Below are 23,972 nucleotides of genomic sequence, written 5' to 3' on the forward strand. Positions count from 1 at the left end.
GAACAAATCAGTTTAATGATTCAATGACTCATCACTTGCTTTCCGTAATGAATCAGCCGTTTTAACAAATCGGTTGAATGAATGACTCCCTCAACTCACTTAAGACAGTGACTTGCTGCCACCTACTGGCGGTTTTAGTTTCATATTTAAAGTACCCTTTAATTAAAACGTTAAAATAAAAAATCAGTTCATATTTAAATATTGAATAAAAAAAACCTCATAGCTTTATTTATGCAATTCTAAATGCAGTATAAATATATTAATGCCATTTCTGATGCCGCTTCTATGTCACCTTTGCATTGCAAAGATAGATTTTGATTTAATAATTTAATTTGACTGGTAACAGTGGTACTGTGTTATTATTCTAATTGAATTTAATGTTTTGAATTTAACATTTGAATGTTAGATTTTGACATAAAAGGTGATGCATCTAAGTTTTAAAAAAATGTCTGCATATAGGTGAAAATGCCCCATGAAATCAATTTAAGGTGGCAAATATTGCTCCTTAATAAAAATGTTAATTTCTGTCACTGCTAGTGCATAGAATATGAAAAATATGAATATCTTCGTGAGTCAGCTGTCAACAACAGGCCTAAACCATGGTACCAGCACACCAAAATATCATCTAATTATTATCAACAAAACTTTGAAAAAATCAAGATATAGTTTTGCACACCTCTAATGTACAGTATTATTTTGTATTTCTTCAGAACCCTTTAAATGTCTGAGCTGGAGTGAGTGGAGGCGGGGCTAATTAGGATATTCATGGATCTGCTTACTAAATGAAGCAAGTTTGTAGTTACATTCAATCTATTTTAAGGCATGAAGACATTTTTTTTTCCACTGGAAAAAAAAAACTTTCAAATGTGTCATTTTGGTGATCAATGATGAGTTATAAGGGATAAAATGATTGACTAGTCCTACATGGGGACTTGCAAATGTGTGACTGTGACCTTTATCATGTGCACTTCTCTGCTCAGACATTCAGAGTTTCTTGCCTCTATTGAAGCTAAAGATTATGATAGATCATTCTGAAATCATGGTGGAGAACCATTTTTTGATCAGGTTTTTACAATTTATTTGTACAGAAACCTGTGGAGTTAGGCTTGAGTGGAGTGCTGCTGTCACTAAAGCAAAAATGGAACAAACTACTAAGAAATTCCAAATATAATTTAAAAAATAAAAATAAAATTTTAATTCATAATAAATTTATATATGTTTTATATTCATGCATTTAATTCAAAATAAGAATCAAAAATGGATCGGCAACACTTTATTTTACAGTGTCATTGCTGCATATGTTACATGTAGTTACTATAGTAATAACTATAAATTATGCATAATTACATTCAACTAACTCTGAACCAAACCCTAATCCTAACCCTATAGTAAGTGTATGTAGTTACTCAGTACTTATATATACAATTACAGTGTAACAAAGACACATTAAAAAAGTGTAACCAAAGGTTTTCTATTTTAGTATATTCTTTTATAAAAAAAAATAGAATTATTCCTATGATGGCAAAGCTGAATTTTCAGCATCATTAATCTCATCATTACAGTCTTCACTCAGTGTCACATGATCTTTCAGAAATCATTCTAATATGCTGATTTGTGTGCTTAAACATTTCTTATGTTGAAAACGTATTTGTTTTGTAAAAACCATGAATGAATAGAAGAAATTGTAACACAAATGCCACATTCTGAGAGTTCTATAGTTTAATTTTCATGGACTTTTAGTTTGTTTCTATTTAGTTACCTGTTTCCTTTGTTCTAGTTTTCCACCAGTCGTTAGTTGTCATGCACATTTAATCAATCATTATTTAGTCGTCATCATCACTGTGCATTTAAGTTCCTCTTTGTTCTCAGTTGAGTTGTCCAGTAGTGTCGTTCCTACTCTCTGTAACATTGCCATTCGCCTGCTAATCATCTGTGGATTAACTGAGTTTGTTTTATTTAATAAATCTTTTGTTTTGGAAAATTTTGTCTCTTCATCATCATCATCATCTGGACTACATTTATTTTATTTTTTTTGGGGATGACCAAATTATTTTTATCTTCAAAACAAATATACCTGCGGCTATGAAATAACGATACATTGACCTTGAAATTGTGACACAATCATCTTCCAGCACTGAGTTGTTTTCGTCACCACCATCCCTGTCCATCACAGACCCTGTTTCCACACCCAGTCTTCCTCTCCTGCACTCTCCACCGAAGCCAGACTTTCCCTTGCCCCTGACTCCCATCAGCTCCTCGGCTCCACTGGGCTCTCTCCTTCTACCGGCTCCACCTTGGTCAGTCATTGCTCCATCATTGCCACAGACTTCCGGGCTATCTGCTGCGCTCAATGGGTTGCCTCCTTCATGGCTGTCGGCTGTCCGTTCCTCCCTGGATGCTATCACCATCAACTTCTTCATGGGTCCCCCCTTCGTCAACTCCTCCATGGGTCCTTCCATCATCCTCTCCTTCATTGTTCCTCCCATCATCTCCTCCATGGCTTCTTCCGCCTTCTCCTCCGCCCTGGTTCCTTCCATCTGCTCCCCATGGATTTCCAGCGCCTCGCCGGTCCCTCGTCCACCTCCTGATCCTACACCCTTCTTCCCTCAAGCCTTCTATCACGGCGCGAGCATGGGCTTTTTTGTCTGTTTCTCTTTAATTTCCTTTTTCCTTTGTTCTATTTTCCCGCCAGTCATTAGTTGTCATGGATATTCATTAATTCGATCATCACACCTGTTAGTTATTTAGTCATCATCACTGTGTATTTAAGTTCCTCTTTGTTCTCAGTTGAGTTATCCAGTATTGTCGTTCCTACATGCGTTACGTTTCCATTTGACTGCTAGGTTTGTTTTATTTAATACATATTTTGGTTTGAGAAAGTAGTGAGAAAGTAGAAAGATAGTGGTATTAGATTTTTGGACAAACATTACAAAAAAATACTGAAAAATATTTTCCAGTTCTCTGTCTGTTGTGCATGGCTAAACCTTTAAATTCAAATATCCCAGAGTCCCTGGAAACCAGATTTTATTAATCCCTTTGGAGGTTTAAGCTCTGTTATCCTGCTGCTAACATACACTCTCCATGATCTCTTTATGTGATCTCTCGCTCTCTTCCTCCCTTTGGTGCATAACCGTTATTTCCCTCTCCGCAGTAGGAGCTGATAGCCCCCTCATTACGCACGGCAGGGGAACATCAACATGCTTTTTCCTTGCAGAGAATAACATGCAGAGCTGGTCATAAGCAATCAACTGAGCTGGTGTTGGCAGTCCACTACATAACCACTCGTTCCCCTCCCTTTATCTTCTTTCTTCCCTTCTCGTACCTCCTCAGTGTGATTTGTTGTTCTGTGTAACACAGTACTGCTCTACTAACCCAATTTGGCATTATCTTAGTGCTGTGCTGTAATGCACAGTGGGAGTGTTTGTGTAAGTGCTGTCTGGATCTCTGTGGGTGTGTGTCTGTGCACTCGTGTGTGTGTGCCTATTACGTAAATGCGATCATCATCTCTTGTAAGCCTGTCAGCCAGAAATAGACTGATGGAAATATACAAAAGAAATAGTGGTGTGAAGGATGTGAAAGAGAGAAAGAGGAAAATGGACTGGAAAGGCGATTTAAATATAATGTGAAACTCTACCTGAACCTGACTGATGCTTAATATTCTCCATTTACTTATGCCTTTGAAGTCAGCATAAAACGGAAGTTGTGGTAGTCAAAAAAATGTTGGGCGGGACATCATTTTGTCCCTGGGGGTTTGATTGGATTGTCACATCGTTGTGGTTTGCTATTGCTGTGATGTCATGTGAGTGACAGGTTGTCCCACCCTTGTGCCAATAAACACGTCATCAGAGAGGAGAAGAGATAATGCTGCAAGAGGCAGGGGAAGTTAATTTGATTAAAGATTAAGAATATTTGAATTAAAAACATTGTGCACGGATAAATCATTTATAATAAACACTGCAATATTCCATAAAAAAGGGGGTTTCAGTAAAAAAAAAAGTAACAGAGGTTACTTTGTTGATATATAAACTCCACATTTAGCTTTAGTTACTTACTGATAGTTCAGTGGCCTGTTGCAAGAAGCTAGCTGAACAAACTCGGAGGGCGTTTTCACACCTGAATGTCCGCACCAAGGTCCGAACCAAAGTTCATGTTTTGATACATTTTATACATTCGGAAAGTTTTGGTTTGGTTTCACACTGCAATTATGCGAGCGCACTAAATAACTTTACATGACATGCTTGCGTCCTGTCGTCATCATCTATGTGGGCTGCATCTCGACATTGATTGGTTTGTAAACGGACGTGCGTCTGACGTCAGCGTGTTGTCAAATCGGCGGGTAACTTTGACAACAATGAATGAACCGACGCATATCGTTGAAACTTGTTATTATTATGGTATTACTACCTGCAGCACCAACTATACGCGAGGCTAGTTCAAATTCGCCAAATGAACGTCCTCATTGTGCAAACATTTGATCGTCGCCAGCAGGAAAGGATAAGACTGCGAGCGTTTTTCCAGATGACTTATGTCGTCAGACCATATTTCAAATAAAAAACCTTGTCTCCTCCTCTCCCCATGTGCTACCACGGCTCACTTTTCCTGTTATCTTTGTTCCCCTACGCCGGAACCACCGGAACTTCCTGTAAAGGTTCTGAAAGTCCGAACCTTACAGAAAATGCTTTCACACTATAACGAACCAAACCTTTGTTCAGTTTGATCCGGACCAAGACTACCTCTTTTCATCAGACCAAATTTCGCCTGTTTGGTCCGGACCGTGGTCCGAGGGAGGTTTCACACCTGTAATTTTGGTTAGGATCAAACTGATAAGTCCGAAAATCCGGACCAAACAAGGTAGGTGTGAAAGGGCCCTGAGTTTCAGAGTAGGTTTAGAGTTGATGAATCCAACTTGGTTTAGATCAGGTTCAGCGGTCTCACAAAGTTTGGTATAAATGTTTTGTCAATTCAGGTTTGATCCAGAGTTTGCGCTTAACTCTGAAGCCTGTCCACATGAAAGTGTGACTGCCAATCACGCGAAACATGGAGCGCGTTAGTTTGATTCGCTTCTCGCAAGAGAGACAGCACAATTTACTTCTCTTCTGAAGGGTCAAGAGGTCATTTTGAAAATTAGCATGAAATTAAAAGCATTTACAAGGCAGGAATAAACACTGCTCCTTCAGCGAAAGTTTGAGAAGGGAGCTGAATGAAAATATCGGACTATATCTGACGTTGCTTAAAAGCATTATATATAATGTAATATATAATTATTACTATAGAATAATTATAAGAATATATTATACTCATTACAAAATATATAAATATATAATTAATTACAATTCATATAATGTTAATACGATAAATAATAATTAGCGGTAAAAGATGAGCAATTGCGTCTCTAAAGTTTTCTTTAAATATAAACTACAGCTGGAGATACAGGGGGAGTGGCTTTGTTGCATCAGATTCATGTTACTTTGCTTACAGCTGATTGGTCCAGTTTGGGTTTGTGATCTCGAACTCAGAATAAATCCACACTCCGGAGCAGGTTAGCTGTGTAGCGTAAGTTGCCATGGCGATGAACACCGCTAATGACCAATCCACCTTCTTGAGTTTTCTCAAACTAATCTCAAACTTATCTGGGTAGCAACTGAAACCAGGCCACAGGGCTCCATAAATGATTATTTCAGTCTTTCATTAATTTGTTAAATGACAGACACAAACATGGACTGCGCACTGTAACGAGATGATATCTGACAAAACGTATATAGACGTTCACCGTTTTATCAACAATTTAGATTTTAAATTTGTGACAATTTAGTTTCCCTATAAATTGGTAAGTGTGCTCTGTGCATTACAAATATGTTTCTTATTTTATTCAATATTTATAAATAAACCTTTAAATAATTCATAATGAATTCAACGTGTGTATATAATAGCAAATTGCATTTATTGATATCAGTAATCTTGAGTAAATAATTATTCCGCAAAGTAATATAGTTCATCAGCCTAGCCTTTGTTTACACTTTCCAAACAAAGAAATTTGGCACATTAATATGTACAGTTACAGTTATATGTTTATCTGCATTTAACAACGGCTTCAACATGGCTCATCCAATCAGATTCCAGAGTCTGTAATATTCGTTATCCATTTTGTTTGGCGTTGATTGATTCAGGGGTTTATGATTGATGTGTGTGCCCCAGGGAGTGTGCAGAGCTAGAGCGGTGTGAGTGTAAAGCCCTTCATGGATATCAGTGTGATCTTAAAACCTGAGAAATGAAGAGAGAATACCTGTCACCAGTGTAACTGACACTCGATGATGCCAACACAGTTACGAGATTTAAAGGCATAGTTCACCCAACAATTAAAATTCTGTCATCATTTACTCACCCTCAAGTTGTTCCAAACCTGTATGAATTTTTTCTTCTCCTGCTGTACACATGTGTAATGTGTAACCATGTGTAAGAAAAATACATCCTGTGAGCATTAGCATCCATTTGAACCCTTTGACCCTTGCCATACCCATAGTGTTGTACAGAATTATATATATATATATATATATATATATATATGTATATATATATATATATATATATATATATATATATATATATATATATATATAAAAATCAAAGTAGCATTTAAAGTTGTCCCGCAAACAAACAGAATTAGATAGTGACAATGTTTTCTTTTCATGTTTTATTTTATTTTTCAGAATAGCAGAATCTAGACTACTATAACAACCATAGTGTTGCATGTGTTAATTTGAAGAAATGCTCTCTCAATAAATAACAACTGTCATGAATACTACATGCCTAATAATTATATAAAAATTTGAAGAATGTTGGGTAACACTTTTATTTTACAGTGTCCTTGTTACTATAGTTATGATTATAACTTTTGCCTAATTACATGCAACTAAACCAAACCTAATCCTGCCCTAACCATATAGTAAGCACATTTAGTTCATTAATAATACTCAGTACTTAAATGTATAATTACACTGTGACAAGGTCACCTTAAAATAAAGTGTAACCAAATGTTTTTGCCATATAAGCAATCATATATATATATATATATATTTATATGCTCGCCACAAACAACATTTAACTCCAAACTTTTGACCAATATAGTGTTTAATATATATATATATATATATATATATAATATATATTTAATGCTGTTTGTGGCGAGCAGGACGAGGCAGAGGGCCGTGAGAGGACAGCGCGAGGCCGGTGGCGTAATTACTGATGAGCGACACCTGCGCGACGGTCTCGTATCTCTCACAGAGGAGCTTCGGAGGCATAAAAGGAGGAGCGACGACAGTGAGAGTCACGAGACCGGTGCGTCGCGCAGGTAGCGCTCGGCCTCGTCCTGCTCACCACACTGTTCTTTTGAACTTCAAAGAAACATCAAGTAAAACAACTGTTTTTAACACTGATGAAAATAATAAATGTTTCTTGGGCACCAAATCAGCATATTCGAATAATTTGTGTAGGATCCTTTGACACACGACTGGAGTAATGATACTGAAAATTCAGCTTCACGATCAAAGGAATATATGAACCAACACCATACTTTTAAACAGTAGTTTATATACTAAATATATATTTTACACAAATATTTTGTCAGTTTGTTCATTCATACATTGGTAAGCAGCTTAGGTTGTAGAGATGTATAATTTCAGCGTATGAGGGAGAAGGTTTTGGGATTTTGGGATTTGTGTTGTTTGTTCAGGGAATGAATCTTTGTGGATCATGTTTTTGATTGAAGAACCTTCTTATCGTGGATTTTGTGCTTTGAGCGCTATAAATACTTCATCAGTCAGGGGGGGATGGGGGATCGGGGGATGGGGGGCTGTACTCACATCCCTAACTAACCCCCAACACGGTCAGCTCACCTGAAGAATTATATCTGTTTCCATTTAAAGTGCAACTTCATCCTCTCATGAACCCATTCAACTCTGCATAACTCAAAATCACATAAGTACCAAATTTGGCTTTGATAAAATCAGTGAATTAAATAATCAGACCCAAGGGTATGAGCTGAAGAGACCATATGTTTGTTTCACTACAACATCAGTAACTCAGTCATCATCAATGCTAACACTTTATTAATTCGTCCCCTTGGAATTATAAGGTTCTATCTGACATTTTTGTAACAATTTAGTTATTCACATATTCTTATTCTGTGACCACTTCTTTACATTATGTGATGTTGTTTTTTAAGTTGTGTACATTTTTTAACTTTATTTAGAAAATAAAAAGGTTCTTTCTACACAGTCGAATGGAATGCAAAAACTTTAAAGCTCAATATCTCAAAACCAGTCAGAATGCAGATAGAACCTTATAATTCCAAGGTGGCGAATTGTGTAATGGTATAACTGATGATTTATTAACATTGTTAAACGACTGTGTAAATTAGCTTTATTACACTTTATTGGATGTTGTCGATCCTCTCAGTGTCCGGTTTAAACGGGATTGAGAAAATCACCAAGTGAGTAGTTTACCTCAATCCTGAGGCAGTTTCTGTGTCATTCAGGTCTGACTAATCTCTCAAAAAAGATAGAAAGCACACATGTTCTTTCCTAAAAGCCATCCTAAAAAATGTAATAACCCAATATGCCCTGGATCCTGCCAACTGACACACATTTTGAAACCCAGGGGGTTGTGTTCTCCCAGCTGGTGTGCAGGTGTTATATTTTAGTATAATTAATTATGCAGTGAGTATATGATGAGGTCTCAGGTGAAATATATGATCTTTGCTTTCCATACTGCTTCAGTGTTATTGCGGTCTAATCCTCTTCAGCCATTTTTTTTTCATGCACATCCCACAAAAACATGCTTTCTGTTCGTAGGACCCAAACTCAGCATGGAATGAGAAGAATTACAGGGAAATTTCAATATGAACAGACAGAAACAAAGAGACTCAAGGGTAGGCTGTTTGAGACTGAGACCAAGGAGTTAAACCAATTAGAAATGGATGGAAAGAACAACGACTAGAGATTCGCTGTCATTTCGCTGCTGAGTATCATCAGATCTGAAGCCCCTTCTTACTTAGCTTTGTGAATAAAAGGATACAAAGCGGGCTTGTTTTTTTTTTCATGCCTCTTCAGTTTCATTTCATAAATAGATTGATAAATAAAGGTTTGCAGTCAGATTCACTCTTTTCATCATTCTGATTTTCAGCTGGAGAGGAATAATGAATGTGCCTGCTCAAAAGCCGTAAGCCAGAACATTTGTTCTGGTCCAGCTGAAAATAACACATGAAAAAGAGCTAAGAAAAGAGAAAGCTCTTCTCATCAGTTTAATGAATATGCTGGTTTAAGCATCAAGTCATTATAATCTCCTTCTTAAGATCCTACAGTCATTTTACAAACAATGCAAATTTTAATACTGCTACTTGAGGTTTTCAACATTATTACTTTCACATCCGTGATAAAATACAGTCTTGAAAAACAAGCTTAAGTCTAACATGAAAGTGCACATCATTTACCACCTTAATATGTCTTCTATGGTTGTTAAGATTTCCGGTACTTCGGCACCAAGTCTGTACTGAAATTTAAAAATGTGATGATAGCAGCATTACTGGTAATGGAGTACTGGGTTTATTCGGTACCCACTGATAGGCTGCTCTTTTCATAGCTCCTGTGTATCTCTGTAAGTGCTCAAAAGTGACGTGTCAAAATCAAATAGAACCCAATATAATCAGTAATGCTGTCTACACTAGATGCGGTGCGACACTACAAATTCCCAACGGTAAACTGATGTCCCATTCTATTTCTGACATTCTTCAGGTGCTCGCGGTACTTCTGGCACGAAAATGGTCGCTTCGTCGCATCTAGTGTAGACAGCCGCAAGCTGCCCGTAATAACGGTCACATCCGGTGTAGATGAGGTGTTTGTCAAAATCCGCTTTTGTTCAGTGCGCACTTTATGGTGTATGTCCACTACAGCGGCAGAACTCCGCACAGTGCCGCTGACGACACTAAAAGGCCTCAACTTTGGAGTGTGTCTGCATGAAGCGAGTATGTTTAATCAATGTTTTCAACACACTGGTAATAATCATCACATACGAGCGATTACAGCTGGAAAGTAGCAAGCCTTGTTTCTGAATGCCCCAAGTAAAGATATGCTGTCAATTTTATAAACTTTTGTTAACTTTTGTTGATCAAACAGGTTTGATCCGTCATTATTAGCCTGAATAATTTGGGTAAATGTGTAAGCTAGATTTATGCCTATTTTTTCAAATCTTCATGGACACCACAATGATTTCCCTCGTGTGGTAATATTTTTCCTTGTAATTATGTATGGTTTGCAAAAATTGGAATCGCTGCGTCTCTGTTGATGAGAGAAGCAAAGTGTATGCGCGCTGTGCACGCGTTACATTATGGCCAAGCATGCGCCCTTAAAATAGCATCTGAATAAGGCGCCACTGACTTAAGACAAGTTTTTCCTGGTCGGAGGCGGAATTGTTTTCTGAAACTGCAAAATAGCACCAGGGAACGCCCCCCAAAAAGCGCAAGTTCATTCCCTAATTTACCGACGTGCTTCTGTGGAGGGAAAAGTCCGCTGTGTGTCGGGTGCAAAATAGGAATGATACATGCGTCAGTCTACAAAGTAATTTGCGCTGGGTGCAAGATAGGGCCCTTAGAGTGTAAATGCAAACTAATAGAGACCTACCACTTGTTATGTCAATGTGTTTCTTTGTTACTTGATCTTTTTATAAACAATGTTTACTTGTAAACTGTATCAGCATGCCATGTAGCCTTCGAATGTTTGTTTATAATTATTATTATCATCATATATTAAACTAATTTAATTAATTTTTACTTTCAAATAATTCAATAAAATAGTAAAACTGTTCCAACAGTTTGGTACCGAAATTTGCACGAGAAACCGTACAATTTTACTGGTATTGGTACCAACTACTGGAATTTTGGTACAGTGACAACCCTAATGTCTTTCATAGGGGAAAAAAAGTCAATTTATTGGTTGTCTCATTTTCCTCGCACTGTGTGCTGAGAGTTGGACATGAACTCTTTTATTACTGAGTCTAATTTACAAGCAGATGGAAATTCATTTGTCACAAATTACTGGTTAATGCTTTGTTGATTGGCAGCTGCCATTTACCACTTGTATCTCGTTTCGACAGTATCACTAGTCATGACAGATTGTATTTCTCTCAGATGGACACTATACATCACAATAGATCTGGCTGTAGTACAATAGCCCTGATTAAAGGGAGTGGATGGATTAATGGTGATTGACTGCGCTGGCCTGAGTTGCCCTGAATGTAAAAGCGTAAGCCAGGGCCTGTGATGACTTGGGATTACTGATTGCCTTCAAGTCTCTTCCAAGCAATTACATAAACATGAACGTGTACTTCAGGTCATGTACTATACTGTATTTGATTATTTTCATTATTATTATATTAAGCAATATATTGACCAGGACGTTTTAATTGACACATTTTTGGGTTGACTAGTCACCCTGCTCTCTAGATATCCATCCATCTTGAAAAATCCCTTAGCTTTTCAAGGCTAAATGTTTTGTTGTGGTATCTAAATCAAAGTGAAATTATTCTAAAAAAATGTTTTATATATACAGTGTATATATATATATATATAATACACAACAAGGCTGTATAAACTATATTACAAGCCCTGATTAATATGCATTTTATTTCTTGTCTTTTTCAGATGTCTCCTCAGCTAAGAAAACACACACGTGTAAGTATAGTTTTCATGCAAGTGTAAATTCCTGTGGCCACAGATGTTATATATTAAACATATTCTATTTGCATTTAAGACCAAATGCTCAGGGAAGCTGTTAAAAAAAATTTAAGTGAGGAGGTGACACCAAACTTCTTGAGCATTCAACAAACGAAGAATGTTGACACCCACTTTGACATCCATCTCACTTTGGTTTAATCAGATTTTTTGGGGTTAATGTGAGAAAGTGAAAATGCATGCTTTGATCTTCAAGAATAGACCGATCAGATGACAGTGATAATAAATGCTGGTTTAAAAAAGTGCTCTGCCGCCAACGCCCATCACTTTTCAGTAAGGTTTTATTTCTGGGTAATTGTTGCACCTCCTATAAGATCGTCGTGAGATATATGTGTAGCTGCTTCTTAAAGTTGTGTTTACCAGTTTGTCAGTGGTGTAACTGATCTTTATCACCTCCTCTCACCCCACACCATGTTTACATGTACAATCTATCTCTCTTTTACGCAACACACACTCATGTATGTATATATAATACAATTTGTTATTTTTCATAAATTATTATTTATTGTATTATTTCTGCTATTATAATATAAAATATTTTGTTCTTATACAAAAAGAGAATTTTATAAATTACATTTATAAAATTATGTAAAAAAGTTTAATTAACCTATATTATAGGTGAAATAATATAAATCTATGGTGTCCCCAGAATGTGTGAGCAAAAACGCTCCGTTTGTGTGTGTCCCTTTAAATGCAAATGAGCTGCTGCTTCCCGCCTCCGTTCAGAAGATGGCCGATCCTTTACACGAGCTTCGGATACAATTACAAAACACGCGAATAATCTCACTCATCCAAAATCTCAGAAATAACCAGTTGTGCAGTGACTCAGGAAGAGGTTGCAACTTTTAGACGCACCTGGAAGTTTCTGAATGGTTAGTGGATACATTTATGTGGAGTTACATTTGATTTATCTGTTTCTGGGGGATTTCCGTTGAAAATAAAATGAATCCACTGCTCTTTTGTCTCATCTGAGGCTGGGACTCTAGCGTTCTGTGCTCGTCTGTGCTGCAACGACAGAACAGTTTGCATGCTTTTGCTCGAACTTTTGCCATTGCGTTAGAACTGGTTACACTGTTACAACTGTTGTCCCTTGCGTAAACCAAATGGTGGCGCCGTGTGTGGAAACCATAGACTGTAAAAAAAATGGAAACATGCAGGTTAAGGGGTGGTAATATAATAATAAGATCCCCTTTTTACATCAGAAGGGGAGCAAAATTTAATCTTATTTTTTGACATGCTTGCAAAGAAAGGCTTACCAAAACAAAATTACTAGTAAAATTAGCACGTTTTCTCGGTTGGTAGATGCACAGGGGACCCAACTATAGCACTTAAAAGTCAGATTAATGATATATCAGTCACCTTTAATTAAATGTGTATATATATATATAATTATTATTATTATTATATTGTTTTCAGAACATACACTTTCGACAACGATTTTGATTTAAATGGTTTAATTCGTAAACCATAAAGAGATTCTGTTCTTTTGTTATTGATGTGCTCTACATGCCCTTCGTAAACTAATGTAGATGTTAAAGGAAACAGGAGATAGTCATTTCTTATACTGTATATTGGTTTCATGCTGAAATGTTTTGCCTACATGAGAGAACATTTTTGGTCAAGGTGAGATGAGCTGCTCAAAAAAAAAAATTGCACACTACTGGGATGCTTCTGTGGTTTACCAAAAGAGACTTCCTGTTTGTGCACTGAATGATTTGAAATCCCCTTTACTGGCTGAGATGTCCCTTGTGAACTTTGAAAATACTGGAAGGAAAGTTATACTCAAGAAAAGTGTGAAAAACGTTAGAACGAGTTTATGCGCTGTACTATGCCCGGGCTTAGTTGCATACTGCATTCAGATGTATTTGGTGGTTCTTAAATAATAGATTTTGTTGTTAGAGTGTCACTGTAGGCTTTGCTCATTTTGTGTGTGTCTTGATTTTTGTGTTGGAGACACCAAGCAAACAAGCAGCAGCTGGGAGCATGTATTAGCATGTCTGTCCTGCTGAAGTTAAACCTAGCCCAGTGAGGGCTTGTGTTCAGGATTGCAGAGGGATGCATTTCTCCGTGAGAGTGTCTCACACAACAGAACCCCATCCTCACACTGCTGTCATGCCCGTGAAACATGAGACCTGCAGAAGCAGCTCCATCTCTATTTCAACTATTCAGTCCTCAGTTGGACAGCATGTGGAAGATGTTTCTAGAAGGAACAGGATTTAGAGGCTCGTGTTTACAACAGTGGTTCTCAAACTGTGGTCCATGAGGTGATTGAACCAAAATGAATTAATCAATTATTAAACAAACCAAACATCAATTCATGTTTTGTGTTTCGCAGAAGAAATCCATATTGGTTTGAAGTGTGAGTAAATGTTGAGAATTTTCATTTTGGCTGAACTGTTGCTTTAAGGTCACATAGCCGGCATCTTTGAAACGTTTACCTGATAAGGTTAGCCAGCAGGTTCTTACCTACAGCTTCTGTGTTGTGTAATAGTGATTTTCACAACCGCAGAGATGGTTTTTCACGATACGTGGTTCTGTTAGCTGTGTGGCTTCTTTGAGCAGACCTTTTGGCGATTGTGGATTGAAGAGGGTGTTGTGTTGGGTCCAGGCCAGATCATTAGCATTCAGATGGCTACGTTCCCCTCAGATTCAGCCAGACCTGTATAAGGCTACATGCGCATGTGTTTGTACCCCCCACACACATATGGATAGAATTTCAAATAAGCCAGTTATCCTGTAGGCAAACCACTTCAAATCACTGCTGCGCTGCTGGTGGCTTTACGGAATATACAAATAAAATACAAAAACATTTATTTAAAAAACTGTACTAATAATTTGTTTATTAATAATTATGTACAATAAATTTCATTAACAATCTCATAAAAATTCTCTGCTATGAAGTTAGGCTACTATTTTAATAAATATACATAACAGATAATACATGAATATACAATGCAAATACATTTATACTTAAAACATTTTTTATCATTATAGTTGTTTCATCAAACATTTCGAACATACACATTACTGTTTAGGGGTCAGTAGCATTCTTTCATGATTTTGAAAGAGGTCTCTTATGCTCACCAAATAAAAATTTATTTGATCAAAAATACAGTAAAAACAACAGTACTACCTTGAAATCTTATTTTCTATTTTAATATCTTTTAAATTGTAATTTATTTCTCTGATGCAAAGCTGAATTTTCATTACTCCAGACTTTAGTCCGATGATCCTTCAGAAAAATCATTCTAATATGCTCAGTTGGTGCTCAAGAAATATTTCTTATTATTATCAATGTTGACGACAGTTGTGCTTAATATTTTTGTGGAAACCATGATTACATTTTTTCAGGATTATTTGATGAATAGAAAGTTCAAAAGAACAGCATTTATTTGAAATAGAAATATTGTGTAAGATTATACATCTATTGACCTTTAATGTGTTCAATGCATCATTGCTGAATAAAATAATATATAAAAAAAAACTCATACTGACCCCAAATCTTTGACCAGTAGTATATATTCTTACATTCAACATTTATTTTTTGCATTAAACATACATGCATTTGTAAGTTACTGTACTTGCAGTAAGTTAGTGAAATTAACACAAGTCTGGGTAAATTGATAACTTATGTCAATTTAAAAAGTGCCACAAAGCACCCCCAGGGTGAAAAGTCCACTCAAAACATTTATTCAGCACATTGTATAAATGTCTTTAGTTCATTTCTAGATTAGATCCTTGGTAATGTATAATGTGCTAAGTAATAATAGTTATGACATATCGTCAAAAAAGACGGTGTGAGAAGGGCTACAGGTAACCGATGCCTCTCATGGAGGAAGGGAAAATGTTTAGGTTTGCTCTCATAATGTGAAGTGTTCACTGCAGACCACTTCCTGCATACAGTATAGTATCAGTAGAACACGTTGCAGAGCAGTGCAAGGTGAGCCAACACTAACCCTTTAAAGCACATAGTCATCTAAACACTTGCTCTCTAATCACCTATTGGGCAACACAGCTGTCACTCCGGGGTTGAGGGGGCGGGAAGAAAGGGTTTTAGTCCTTATGTCACGGTCACATGGATTCTCATGCGGTAGAGACGAGAGGCAGAGGGAGGCACAGCAGCGCTACAGTCAGTCGGCAGCACAACGCTTGTGTCCAAACCTGCACATGCTCTTGAGGCAAGGCTGTTCTCTGACGGTCCTCTGCATGGCCACAGAGCCTCAGGATGTACTTAATGATCACAGCCATGAAAGGTAGGAGAGGGACTTACAAGTTGGGAAAATCCATGGAAATGTGTGTGTGTGTGCGTCCACTTGAGAGATTGAGTGCATGAGAAATATCTCTGAGCTGTTATGTTAATGTTTCTTTAATGTTTTGAGCTCTTAATGCCTCTTGCATGTATAATGTGGCTGTTTTGCTTCCAAAACATCTCATGGACTGTCCTGTGTGCTGTTTTGCATGTTCATTTACATGTTTTCTATTTTGAATTGCAAAGTGACTTAGATCTTTTTTGATTTGTAGTAATGCGCATTGTGTGCGTTTGAGGGAACATCTCAGTCCATCTGAAACTGCAGTGAGCATAAGTTAATAAGTCAGTATGTGATGTGATACGATGGCGTCTTTCTGACAGCTCATACAAGGGCGGCCATGTTGGCTGTTTGGCACGGCATGGGAATGTTGCCATGCTGGATGATTGGGGAATGTTGTTCCACTGACCTATTTATGGTAGGCAGGGGTGGACTGCCATAGGAGCGCATGGATTTTTATTCCACCAACGGCTGTGTCTTACTTAATCCCCCCACCCCCACTCTGAATCACCGCGCGCATATACTCGCACACACATACACAGGCAATGCAAAGTCTTGCTGGCAGCTGTCATTATCTATTAGTGATAAGGTATAGGGCAGTGGAACATCTGTGTGAGCCTTCGCTGTTTCTTTTTCAAAGAGATTATTTCAGCACTTCAAATGTGTCCTTCACTGTTTTCAGATCAAACACAAATGTTTGGTTATCAATGATCTTTTTTTGTCTACGAAAAAGCTAGCGATTGTTGCAAAAGTATCTCTTTTTCTTGCGTGACCTGCTGACATCCTGACCAGAGGTTAATAAGATTAAAGAGATTCGTGCTGAGACTGACATGCCAGAACCGAAACTCACTTACACATAGAACACCGTGGCTTTATTTAGTGTCAATTAAGGTTAGCCATGAATGTTAATTGTGTAGAATTTAAAGGGCTTGGTCACCATTCAGTTTGTTCTTGGAGCAGATCATTTTTAAGTGTTTATCTTTAACCTAATTACAGATAATGACAAATAATGAATGAATATGTATTAGGGTAATAAGAAAATAACGACATAATGTCTATGTGTTTGCAAAAACCTTTCAAGTTTGAGGATGGTTCAGTTTAAGACTATTTTATGTGCCAGAATGTTCTTTCCTCCTTTGTTATGATGGAGTGTTTATCTCAAGCCGATGTGAGTCAGTGTTGTCAACAGATTACTGAAGGCAGAAGGGGGAGGGAACGCATGTGTGTGTCTGTGCGTGTGTATCTGCAGGCTTTGACATTGGTTGGGTGTTGTGTTTTATGTTTCCTACTTAGACGGCACATCAGCACTTTCACACCGGGAGAGAAACCAAACATGTTAAACCACAACATCTCATGAGGAGGAAGCGACATTTGCAAACAGAAAAAGAGAGTCTTGTGTGTTTGAAAGTCTGCGTTTGCGGATAATAGTACACGCTTGTAAAATATTGGTTGGTTTGATGCTTGTCTTGTAAAATATTTCAGACAAGATAAAACATGTAGTGGTGGACTGGTGTGTTTTTTTCAGTCTATTGATGCATGTGTATATATATGTATATATGTATATATGTGTGTGTATCTAAGTAAGGTATAAGATATCAATACAAGGTATTTATATTTTGAAAAATTATGATACAGAATATACTCAATCACTCACTTTCAGCCAGAAGCAGATATCATCAGGTGGTACGCAACCTTCCTTGAGTGTTTCGACCCTTAACCACAACACTCTCCAGTTGGTGGGTCGGCAGTGGTGGCCAAATCACTGCCCATCTGCTCCTAGCTTACAGCTGTCTTCCTCTCTCTTACTCCATATCCAGCAAGAGGCTCGTTCAGCCTCCTCTCTCATCCTACGAGTAGCGTTCTTTTTGCTTTTCTCGTCCATGCCTAAAGCTGACAACAGCCGCCATGCTGATTTGGCAGGAAAGCCTCTGCACCCTACTTCCACAGGGAACAGCCATGCTTGCCATCCCGTGTGTGTGTGTTTGTGTGTGTGTGTGTGTGTGTGTGTGTGTCTCAATATATCAGACAGGCTGAATAATTGTATGATATTAAGGTGTAAGTATTTTCATTTTTTTAAATAATAAAATAGAAACACTTGACTTTTATATCATAAAATTATTTGGCCTGGCTGATATATCGGTGCTACTAAGAACAGCAATCAAATCTCTTTACGCACACCCTTCTATTGTTGTGGAGTGTTCATGCGTTCACAATCCTCATCTGTATATGGCCTTCATGAACGTTCCTTTTCTGTAGTCTGAAATAGCAGCTCTGTAAGCCGTGCCCTTGCATCAGAGCTGAACAGCGGTACCTACTGCTGCAAGACTTTAGCGGCTGCTCTGGGAGAATGTGCCTTTGATGTATTAATCCATAATTCAGACCAGATTAGCGTCTTGTGCTTTGGAGTAACTAATTACTGCCGATTGGTTTTACATATCTAATGAGAGAGGGTGAGGATGCCCTTAATGAATACGGCATGCAGAACCAAAGGGGATTAGCCCTTTCTGTAATCATGAGAAAATAGTCATTCTCAAACTCTGATGCTTTTGCAAATAGAGTCCGCAGATGAAAAAAAAAAAACGTACGAGTCTATGACCGAGAGAGAGAGAGAGAAAAGAGAGCACTCTAGTGATGAGATGCATTTTACTTTTTCATCCTGTACTGTATGCGCCTCAGGGCTGCCGGAACGACTGCATTGCTCTTCTCTAAATGGATTTCTCCTCCTGCTCTATTCCCCCAGCATCCCTCTCAACAGCCTTGCACACCATCTCTGCGTTCTCTTCCACAACCAACCGCAGCCGTGCCGCTGAGGGACTCATGCATGACTACGGCATACAATCCAGAGCACGCAGACGCCATCTCCCACTAGGAGTGCATTTTGACTTTGATGTTTACTGAAATGCACCACAGCGTTATCATGAAGCAAGCTCGTGGCTTGAGGGATGATGGCATTGTCATACTGTTGTTAACCGAATGAATGTTGGATGTTAGGAGAGCAGATTGTACTTACAGATGATGTCAGTCCCGTTGGTGATCTCAGTAGTCATAGCCATTTTTTCTGCTTGAATAAGCCGAGTGGTTTATGTGGTGCTGCCTGGATTCATTTAAAAAATATGTATATATATATTTTACCGTTGTTCTGCTACAGTAGCTAAAGCCTGAGGTTACACTCTGCACAACAAACCTCAGGCCTTGTTCTCTCTGTGTTAGCTAATTCAGGAGGTCAGGAGCTGTGGAATTAGTCTTGATGTGATTATGGTCTCTGCTGATCAGTTTAAATGAATAAAAACGTATTTTTTCAAGAGACAAAAAACAGATAGCCAAAGAACTTTAGTCTAGATTTCGCACTGCCCGTTTTTAGTTGTACGGAACAAAAAGCCCAAACTCATGCCAATTGTTTGAACCAGTGTTGCTATGGATGGTTGGGTCACTCAAACGAGAGCAATGTTACAATCCTCACAGTATTTCATGGGAAACTTACTAACAAATGTCTTAATTATAGCTGTCTCTGCATGTTCAACTGCCACAGGGAAAAGTATTTTAGCATAGAAAAAGAAAATGACAACTGTTTTGTTTTTTCTCAATTTCCTAAAAGTGTCTTTCTGTCTTTTTTTATATTTTTAGCTCAGATTGAGAGTATTCCCTGTAAAATCTGTGGAGATAAATCATCAGGGATCCATTATGGTGTTATCACCTGTGAGGGATGCAAGGTAAGACAACCAGAAAAAGAAACATCTCAGTCGAACATTTTCTTTAAAATCTTATATATATTTTTATACTATCATTTAAAATCGAGGTCGACCGATTGGTGGATTGCTAGAACAATCGGTTATCTGCAAAAATCCATACCTATTGTTTTTCCGGGTTGCGTCCGTTGCTGGAGAGGCTGGGAAGAGCCCGCAGTCATTATAAGAGCGGCCTGTAGAGTCGAAATCACTGACACCTCGTGGTGTTTTTGACACAGAGGCGGCTTCGCTGCACATATACGGATTTAAAACATAGACAAAAAAAACGATGTATACAGTACACTACCGTACATGTTTTCATATTATTTTCTAAAGTAATTAATTTGTTGACTAGATGAACAGCAGTATGTTTGGCATCGAGACTGAGGACGCTAACATTAGTAGTACCTCAAGCGGTTAAAACAATGTGACAAAAACTCACGCAAGCCCGACCCAAATGTTTAATGTCACGATTGATACCATCTATTTACGATAGTTTATATCCAGCTGGTCGCTTTTATGCATTCGGTATGCAGCGAAGCTTTTTTTTTGTATTTAAAGCTAGTGCTTTCAGAAAGTTAACCGTCATGCAACTGGCAGAGACGTATAAACAAATCAGAAATGTATTCGATTTCAGGTCTTTTTTTTATCGTCACTATAATACATATTTTGTTATTTTGATTAGATAATCAAGTGTTCTAAAATAGAAGCAAATATAGTGTGAGAGTATACATGGAAAGAATACTTTTACTTGTTACAGTGTTACAGTGAATACATTTATATAAAGCTGCAAAAAAATTCTAAATACATTTCAAATAAATGCTGTTTTTTTTGTACCTTTCCATTCATAGAAGAATCCATGGCGCAACTTCTTTTAACTTTGATAATAAGAAATGTTTCTTGAGCTTCAAATCAGTATATTAGAATGATTTCTGTAGGATCATGTGACACTGAAGACTGGAATAATGATGCTGAAATTTCAGCCCTGCCATCAGAGGAATAAATTACATTTTAAATATAATAAATATATTTTAAATTGTAATAATATTTCACTGTATTACTTAACTGTATTTTTTTTATCACATAAATGCAGCTTTGGTGCACATAAGATACTTATTTCCAAAACATAAAAAAAATCAAACCCCAAAAATCCTCACCCTCAATCTTTTGAATAGTTGTGTAAATTATTATTATTTGAGTTACAAATATTAGAATATATTTATTTCCCAAATTCTTCACCTTAATTCATTTTATAATTATAATGGCCAAAATGTTTCCCATTTACACACGAAAAGATTAAAGTGAAACCAGAATGCTATGCCAAAGCCTTGTTTATACTTTCATGTGAGTGTGGCACGAACCACCACAGAAGGTGCATGCGCACACCTTAGTGCTCTAGAGGCATTTACACTTCATGCATTCTTCATGCATCCGAGTTCATTTGGAGCTCACATAACGCACCACTGCACTGGAAAGAGGCATAAAAATGCGCATTTCATGACATATCCCTTTAGAAGTCCCTTATTTGGAGATATGCGACTGGAATGTTATGGCCACAGTAATCGGTATAGACACATGTACTATTTAGTTACTGGACTGATTAAAGAGTTAATAAATGAATCTGAATTATGCTGCAAACGTCAAAAGTTGAAGCTAGAGGTGACCTATTGTTGTATTCCCTCTCTCTCTCTCTTTCTCCCAGGGTTTCTTCAGGAGGAGTCAGCAGGGCACTGTGTCATATTCATGTCCTCGGCAGAAAAGCTGTCTGATCGACCGTACCAGCAGAAACCGCTGCCAGCACTGTCGCCTGCAGAAATGCTTAGCAGTGGGCATGTCAAGAGATGGTATGCTCTCAACTATCACTGTAGTCTGAGTGATGTGTATGTGGCTGCTGGTGTATCTAATTCTCCGCAGTTATAAAGAGTGTGACAGTATAGGGTTTATAATGTAAAAATCCCATTCATTTTCTCCTTAGAGAAACTTATCATGAGCTTTGATGTTATTAAGCAATGGCATATGCTAAAGCATTTGCATTTATTCAAATATTTTGTAATTCAGTTTTCATTTCAGTTGCATCTTTTGCAGTGCTTTATGGTAGAAAATGAAGTTGTCCTTTTGATGAAACCAGACACTGACACTGTTTTTCATGTTTAATACAGTAAAGCTGCTTGATTTGAAGCAATTTATTGTATGAAGTGATATATAAATAAACGTGACGTGACTTTACTGGAGTGCCGAATTGCAGAGCTCAAGCTAACATCCATGTTGCTATGTTGAGATTTTTTTCTTATGCTTTTCTTAAATACTTGCTGTTTTCTCAATTTTGTTGTGTTTATTTTGTTATTGAGAGAAAAGCACACAGCACATATTTACATATTCATCTAAACGCTGCTCTCAGCATTGTGGACAGCGTCAGATGTTCGCTAACTGTATATCGCTGCTCACGCTTTCGTACTTCGTTTTACCCCTAATCAAAGAATGGAAAAGAACTTTGCCTTGAGTATATCGGCGCCTTAAAGCATTTATTAATCCTAGTTGATGTCAATCCCAACATTTACTAATACATTATTCAAATCAAAAGGGACCTTTATTGTAAAGCGTTACTGATGCTTTAGAACATATATGATAATAAGGTCATTAATGATTAACCAACTGCTTTCATCTTGCTTGTGTGTGGTCACTCGCAGCTGTGAAGTTCGGCCGCATGTCTAAGAAGCAGAGGGACAGTCTTTTCGCAGAAGTTCAGAAACACCGCCAACAGCAGCAGGAGGAGAAAGTGGGTGATGAGACAGAGAAGGGGCGGGAACCTCAACCTCCAGGAGAGGCAGAGCCACTCACACCCTCTTACGCCCTGTCAACCAATGGCGTCACAGAGCTCCCCGATGACCTCAGTGGATACGTGAATGGTCAGACCCCAGAGGAGGGAAAGGCAGATCCAGCAATTGGTGGATTTTACCTGGACATTCAGCCCTCTCCAGACCAGTCAGGTCTTGACATGGATGGCATTAAACTAGAACCTGTATGCGACCTTAGCTCAGACTCTGGCCTGGATCAATATTGTTGCTATAGCAATGGAGACGCTTCACCTCCTGACAGTGATCTAGGTAACAATTATAAAATACTAATCACTTACAAAAATATATATTACACATTTTTTTTTAAAAATCTTCATTTATTTATTATATCAGTTCTTATTTTGGATGCTTGAATTCAGTACATCATAGATCATATCAAAGACAGAATATTTTGATCATAGATTAACTATTAGTTATGTTGGCATCATTTGGCACGTAATTGCAAAGAAAGGAAATATCAAATTAAATTACATTGTGCCGCCCTAAATAATTATAAGGATGCTGCCATTACAGGCATGATTGACAGCTGTAGGGTTTGAAACAGCAGGGGTCTGTGAACTCACCTCCATGGCCCATTTAACATGTCATTAAGTAAGAAGTGCCTCATTAACACAGACCAGTACCAGGGCACTTTTTCCCCTTTTCACTGAAATTAGTCTTAATGAATTTGTTTTAGAAAATGTAATGTGACACAATAATATTCAGCTTCAAAATGTCTGATGTGCATTTCACAAACCCACGAATGTGTGTCAGCTCCAGCTGTTTGACTCTATTTGTGTGTTTCTAACACAGAACATATGTCAGAGAACATCTGCAAGTCTCACCTGGAGACGTGCCAGTATCTTCGAGAGGAACTACAGCCCAGCAACTGGCAGACAGTCTTGCAGACCGACCTGGACACGTACCAAAAGAAGGTGTTTGAATATATGTCTTTTTGGCTCTGTGCAAACCTGGTATTAACATCTCGCGTGATCTTATCACAAGCGGTCAGCCGACACGAATCGTTTTAATGTCTCAAATTTATTTAATGACCACCACTGGATTTTATAGGGATTCCAAAGATTTTTCTAGTCGACTTGTAGTCATTAATTTAAGCCATTAGTCGACTAGTCGTACATTTATTATATAAATGTAACTAATTAATAATTTAAGTGTGGGACTAATTTAGCTTCCAGACTCCGCACATACACTTAGATATGCGCCTAATAATATTACACATTTATCTAGTTTAACGCTAGAGCGAGCGTCCATGTAACGCTCCATGTTTTTAAATGATAAGCCATGTTTGAGGTTGATGAATGAT

At 37.7% G+C, this 23,972-nt stretch overlaps 1 protein-coding gene across 4 annotated transcripts in view; it reads left to right on the forward strand.

Annotated features, from left to right (window-relative positions):
• rorab (RAR-related orphan receptor A, paralog b) overlaps nucleotides 1–23,972 on the forward strand; it is a 49,873-nt gene that overhangs the window by 20,016 nt on the left and 5,885 nt on the right. For 2 of the 4 annotated variants that reach the window (XM_079587490.1, XM_079587491.1), the window contains exons 2-6: nucleotides 11,693–11,722; nucleotides 19,714–19,799; nucleotides 21,517–21,658; nucleotides 22,502–22,918; nucleotides 23,462–23,583. In XM_079587490.1, the coding sequence (XP_079443616.1) occupies nucleotides 11,693–11,722; nucleotides 19,714–19,799; nucleotides 21,517–21,658; nucleotides 22,502–22,918; nucleotides 23,462–23,583 (797 nt within the window). Of the gene's footprint in view, nucleotides 1–11,692; nucleotides 11,723–15,860; nucleotides 16,036–19,713; nucleotides 19,800–21,516; nucleotides 21,659–22,501; nucleotides 22,919–23,461; nucleotides 23,584–23,972 lie in introns of those variants that run through there. The other 2 variants (XM_079587492.1, XM_079587493.1) reach the window with 2 other exon arrangements.

This window comes from Phoxinus phoxinus, assembly GCF_949152265.1.
Source record: "Phoxinus phoxinus genome assembly, chromosome: 2".
In the NCBI taxonomy this organism is placed as follows: domain Eukaryota; kingdom Metazoa; phylum Chordata; class Actinopteri; order Cypriniformes; family Leuciscidae; genus Phoxinus; species Phoxinus phoxinus.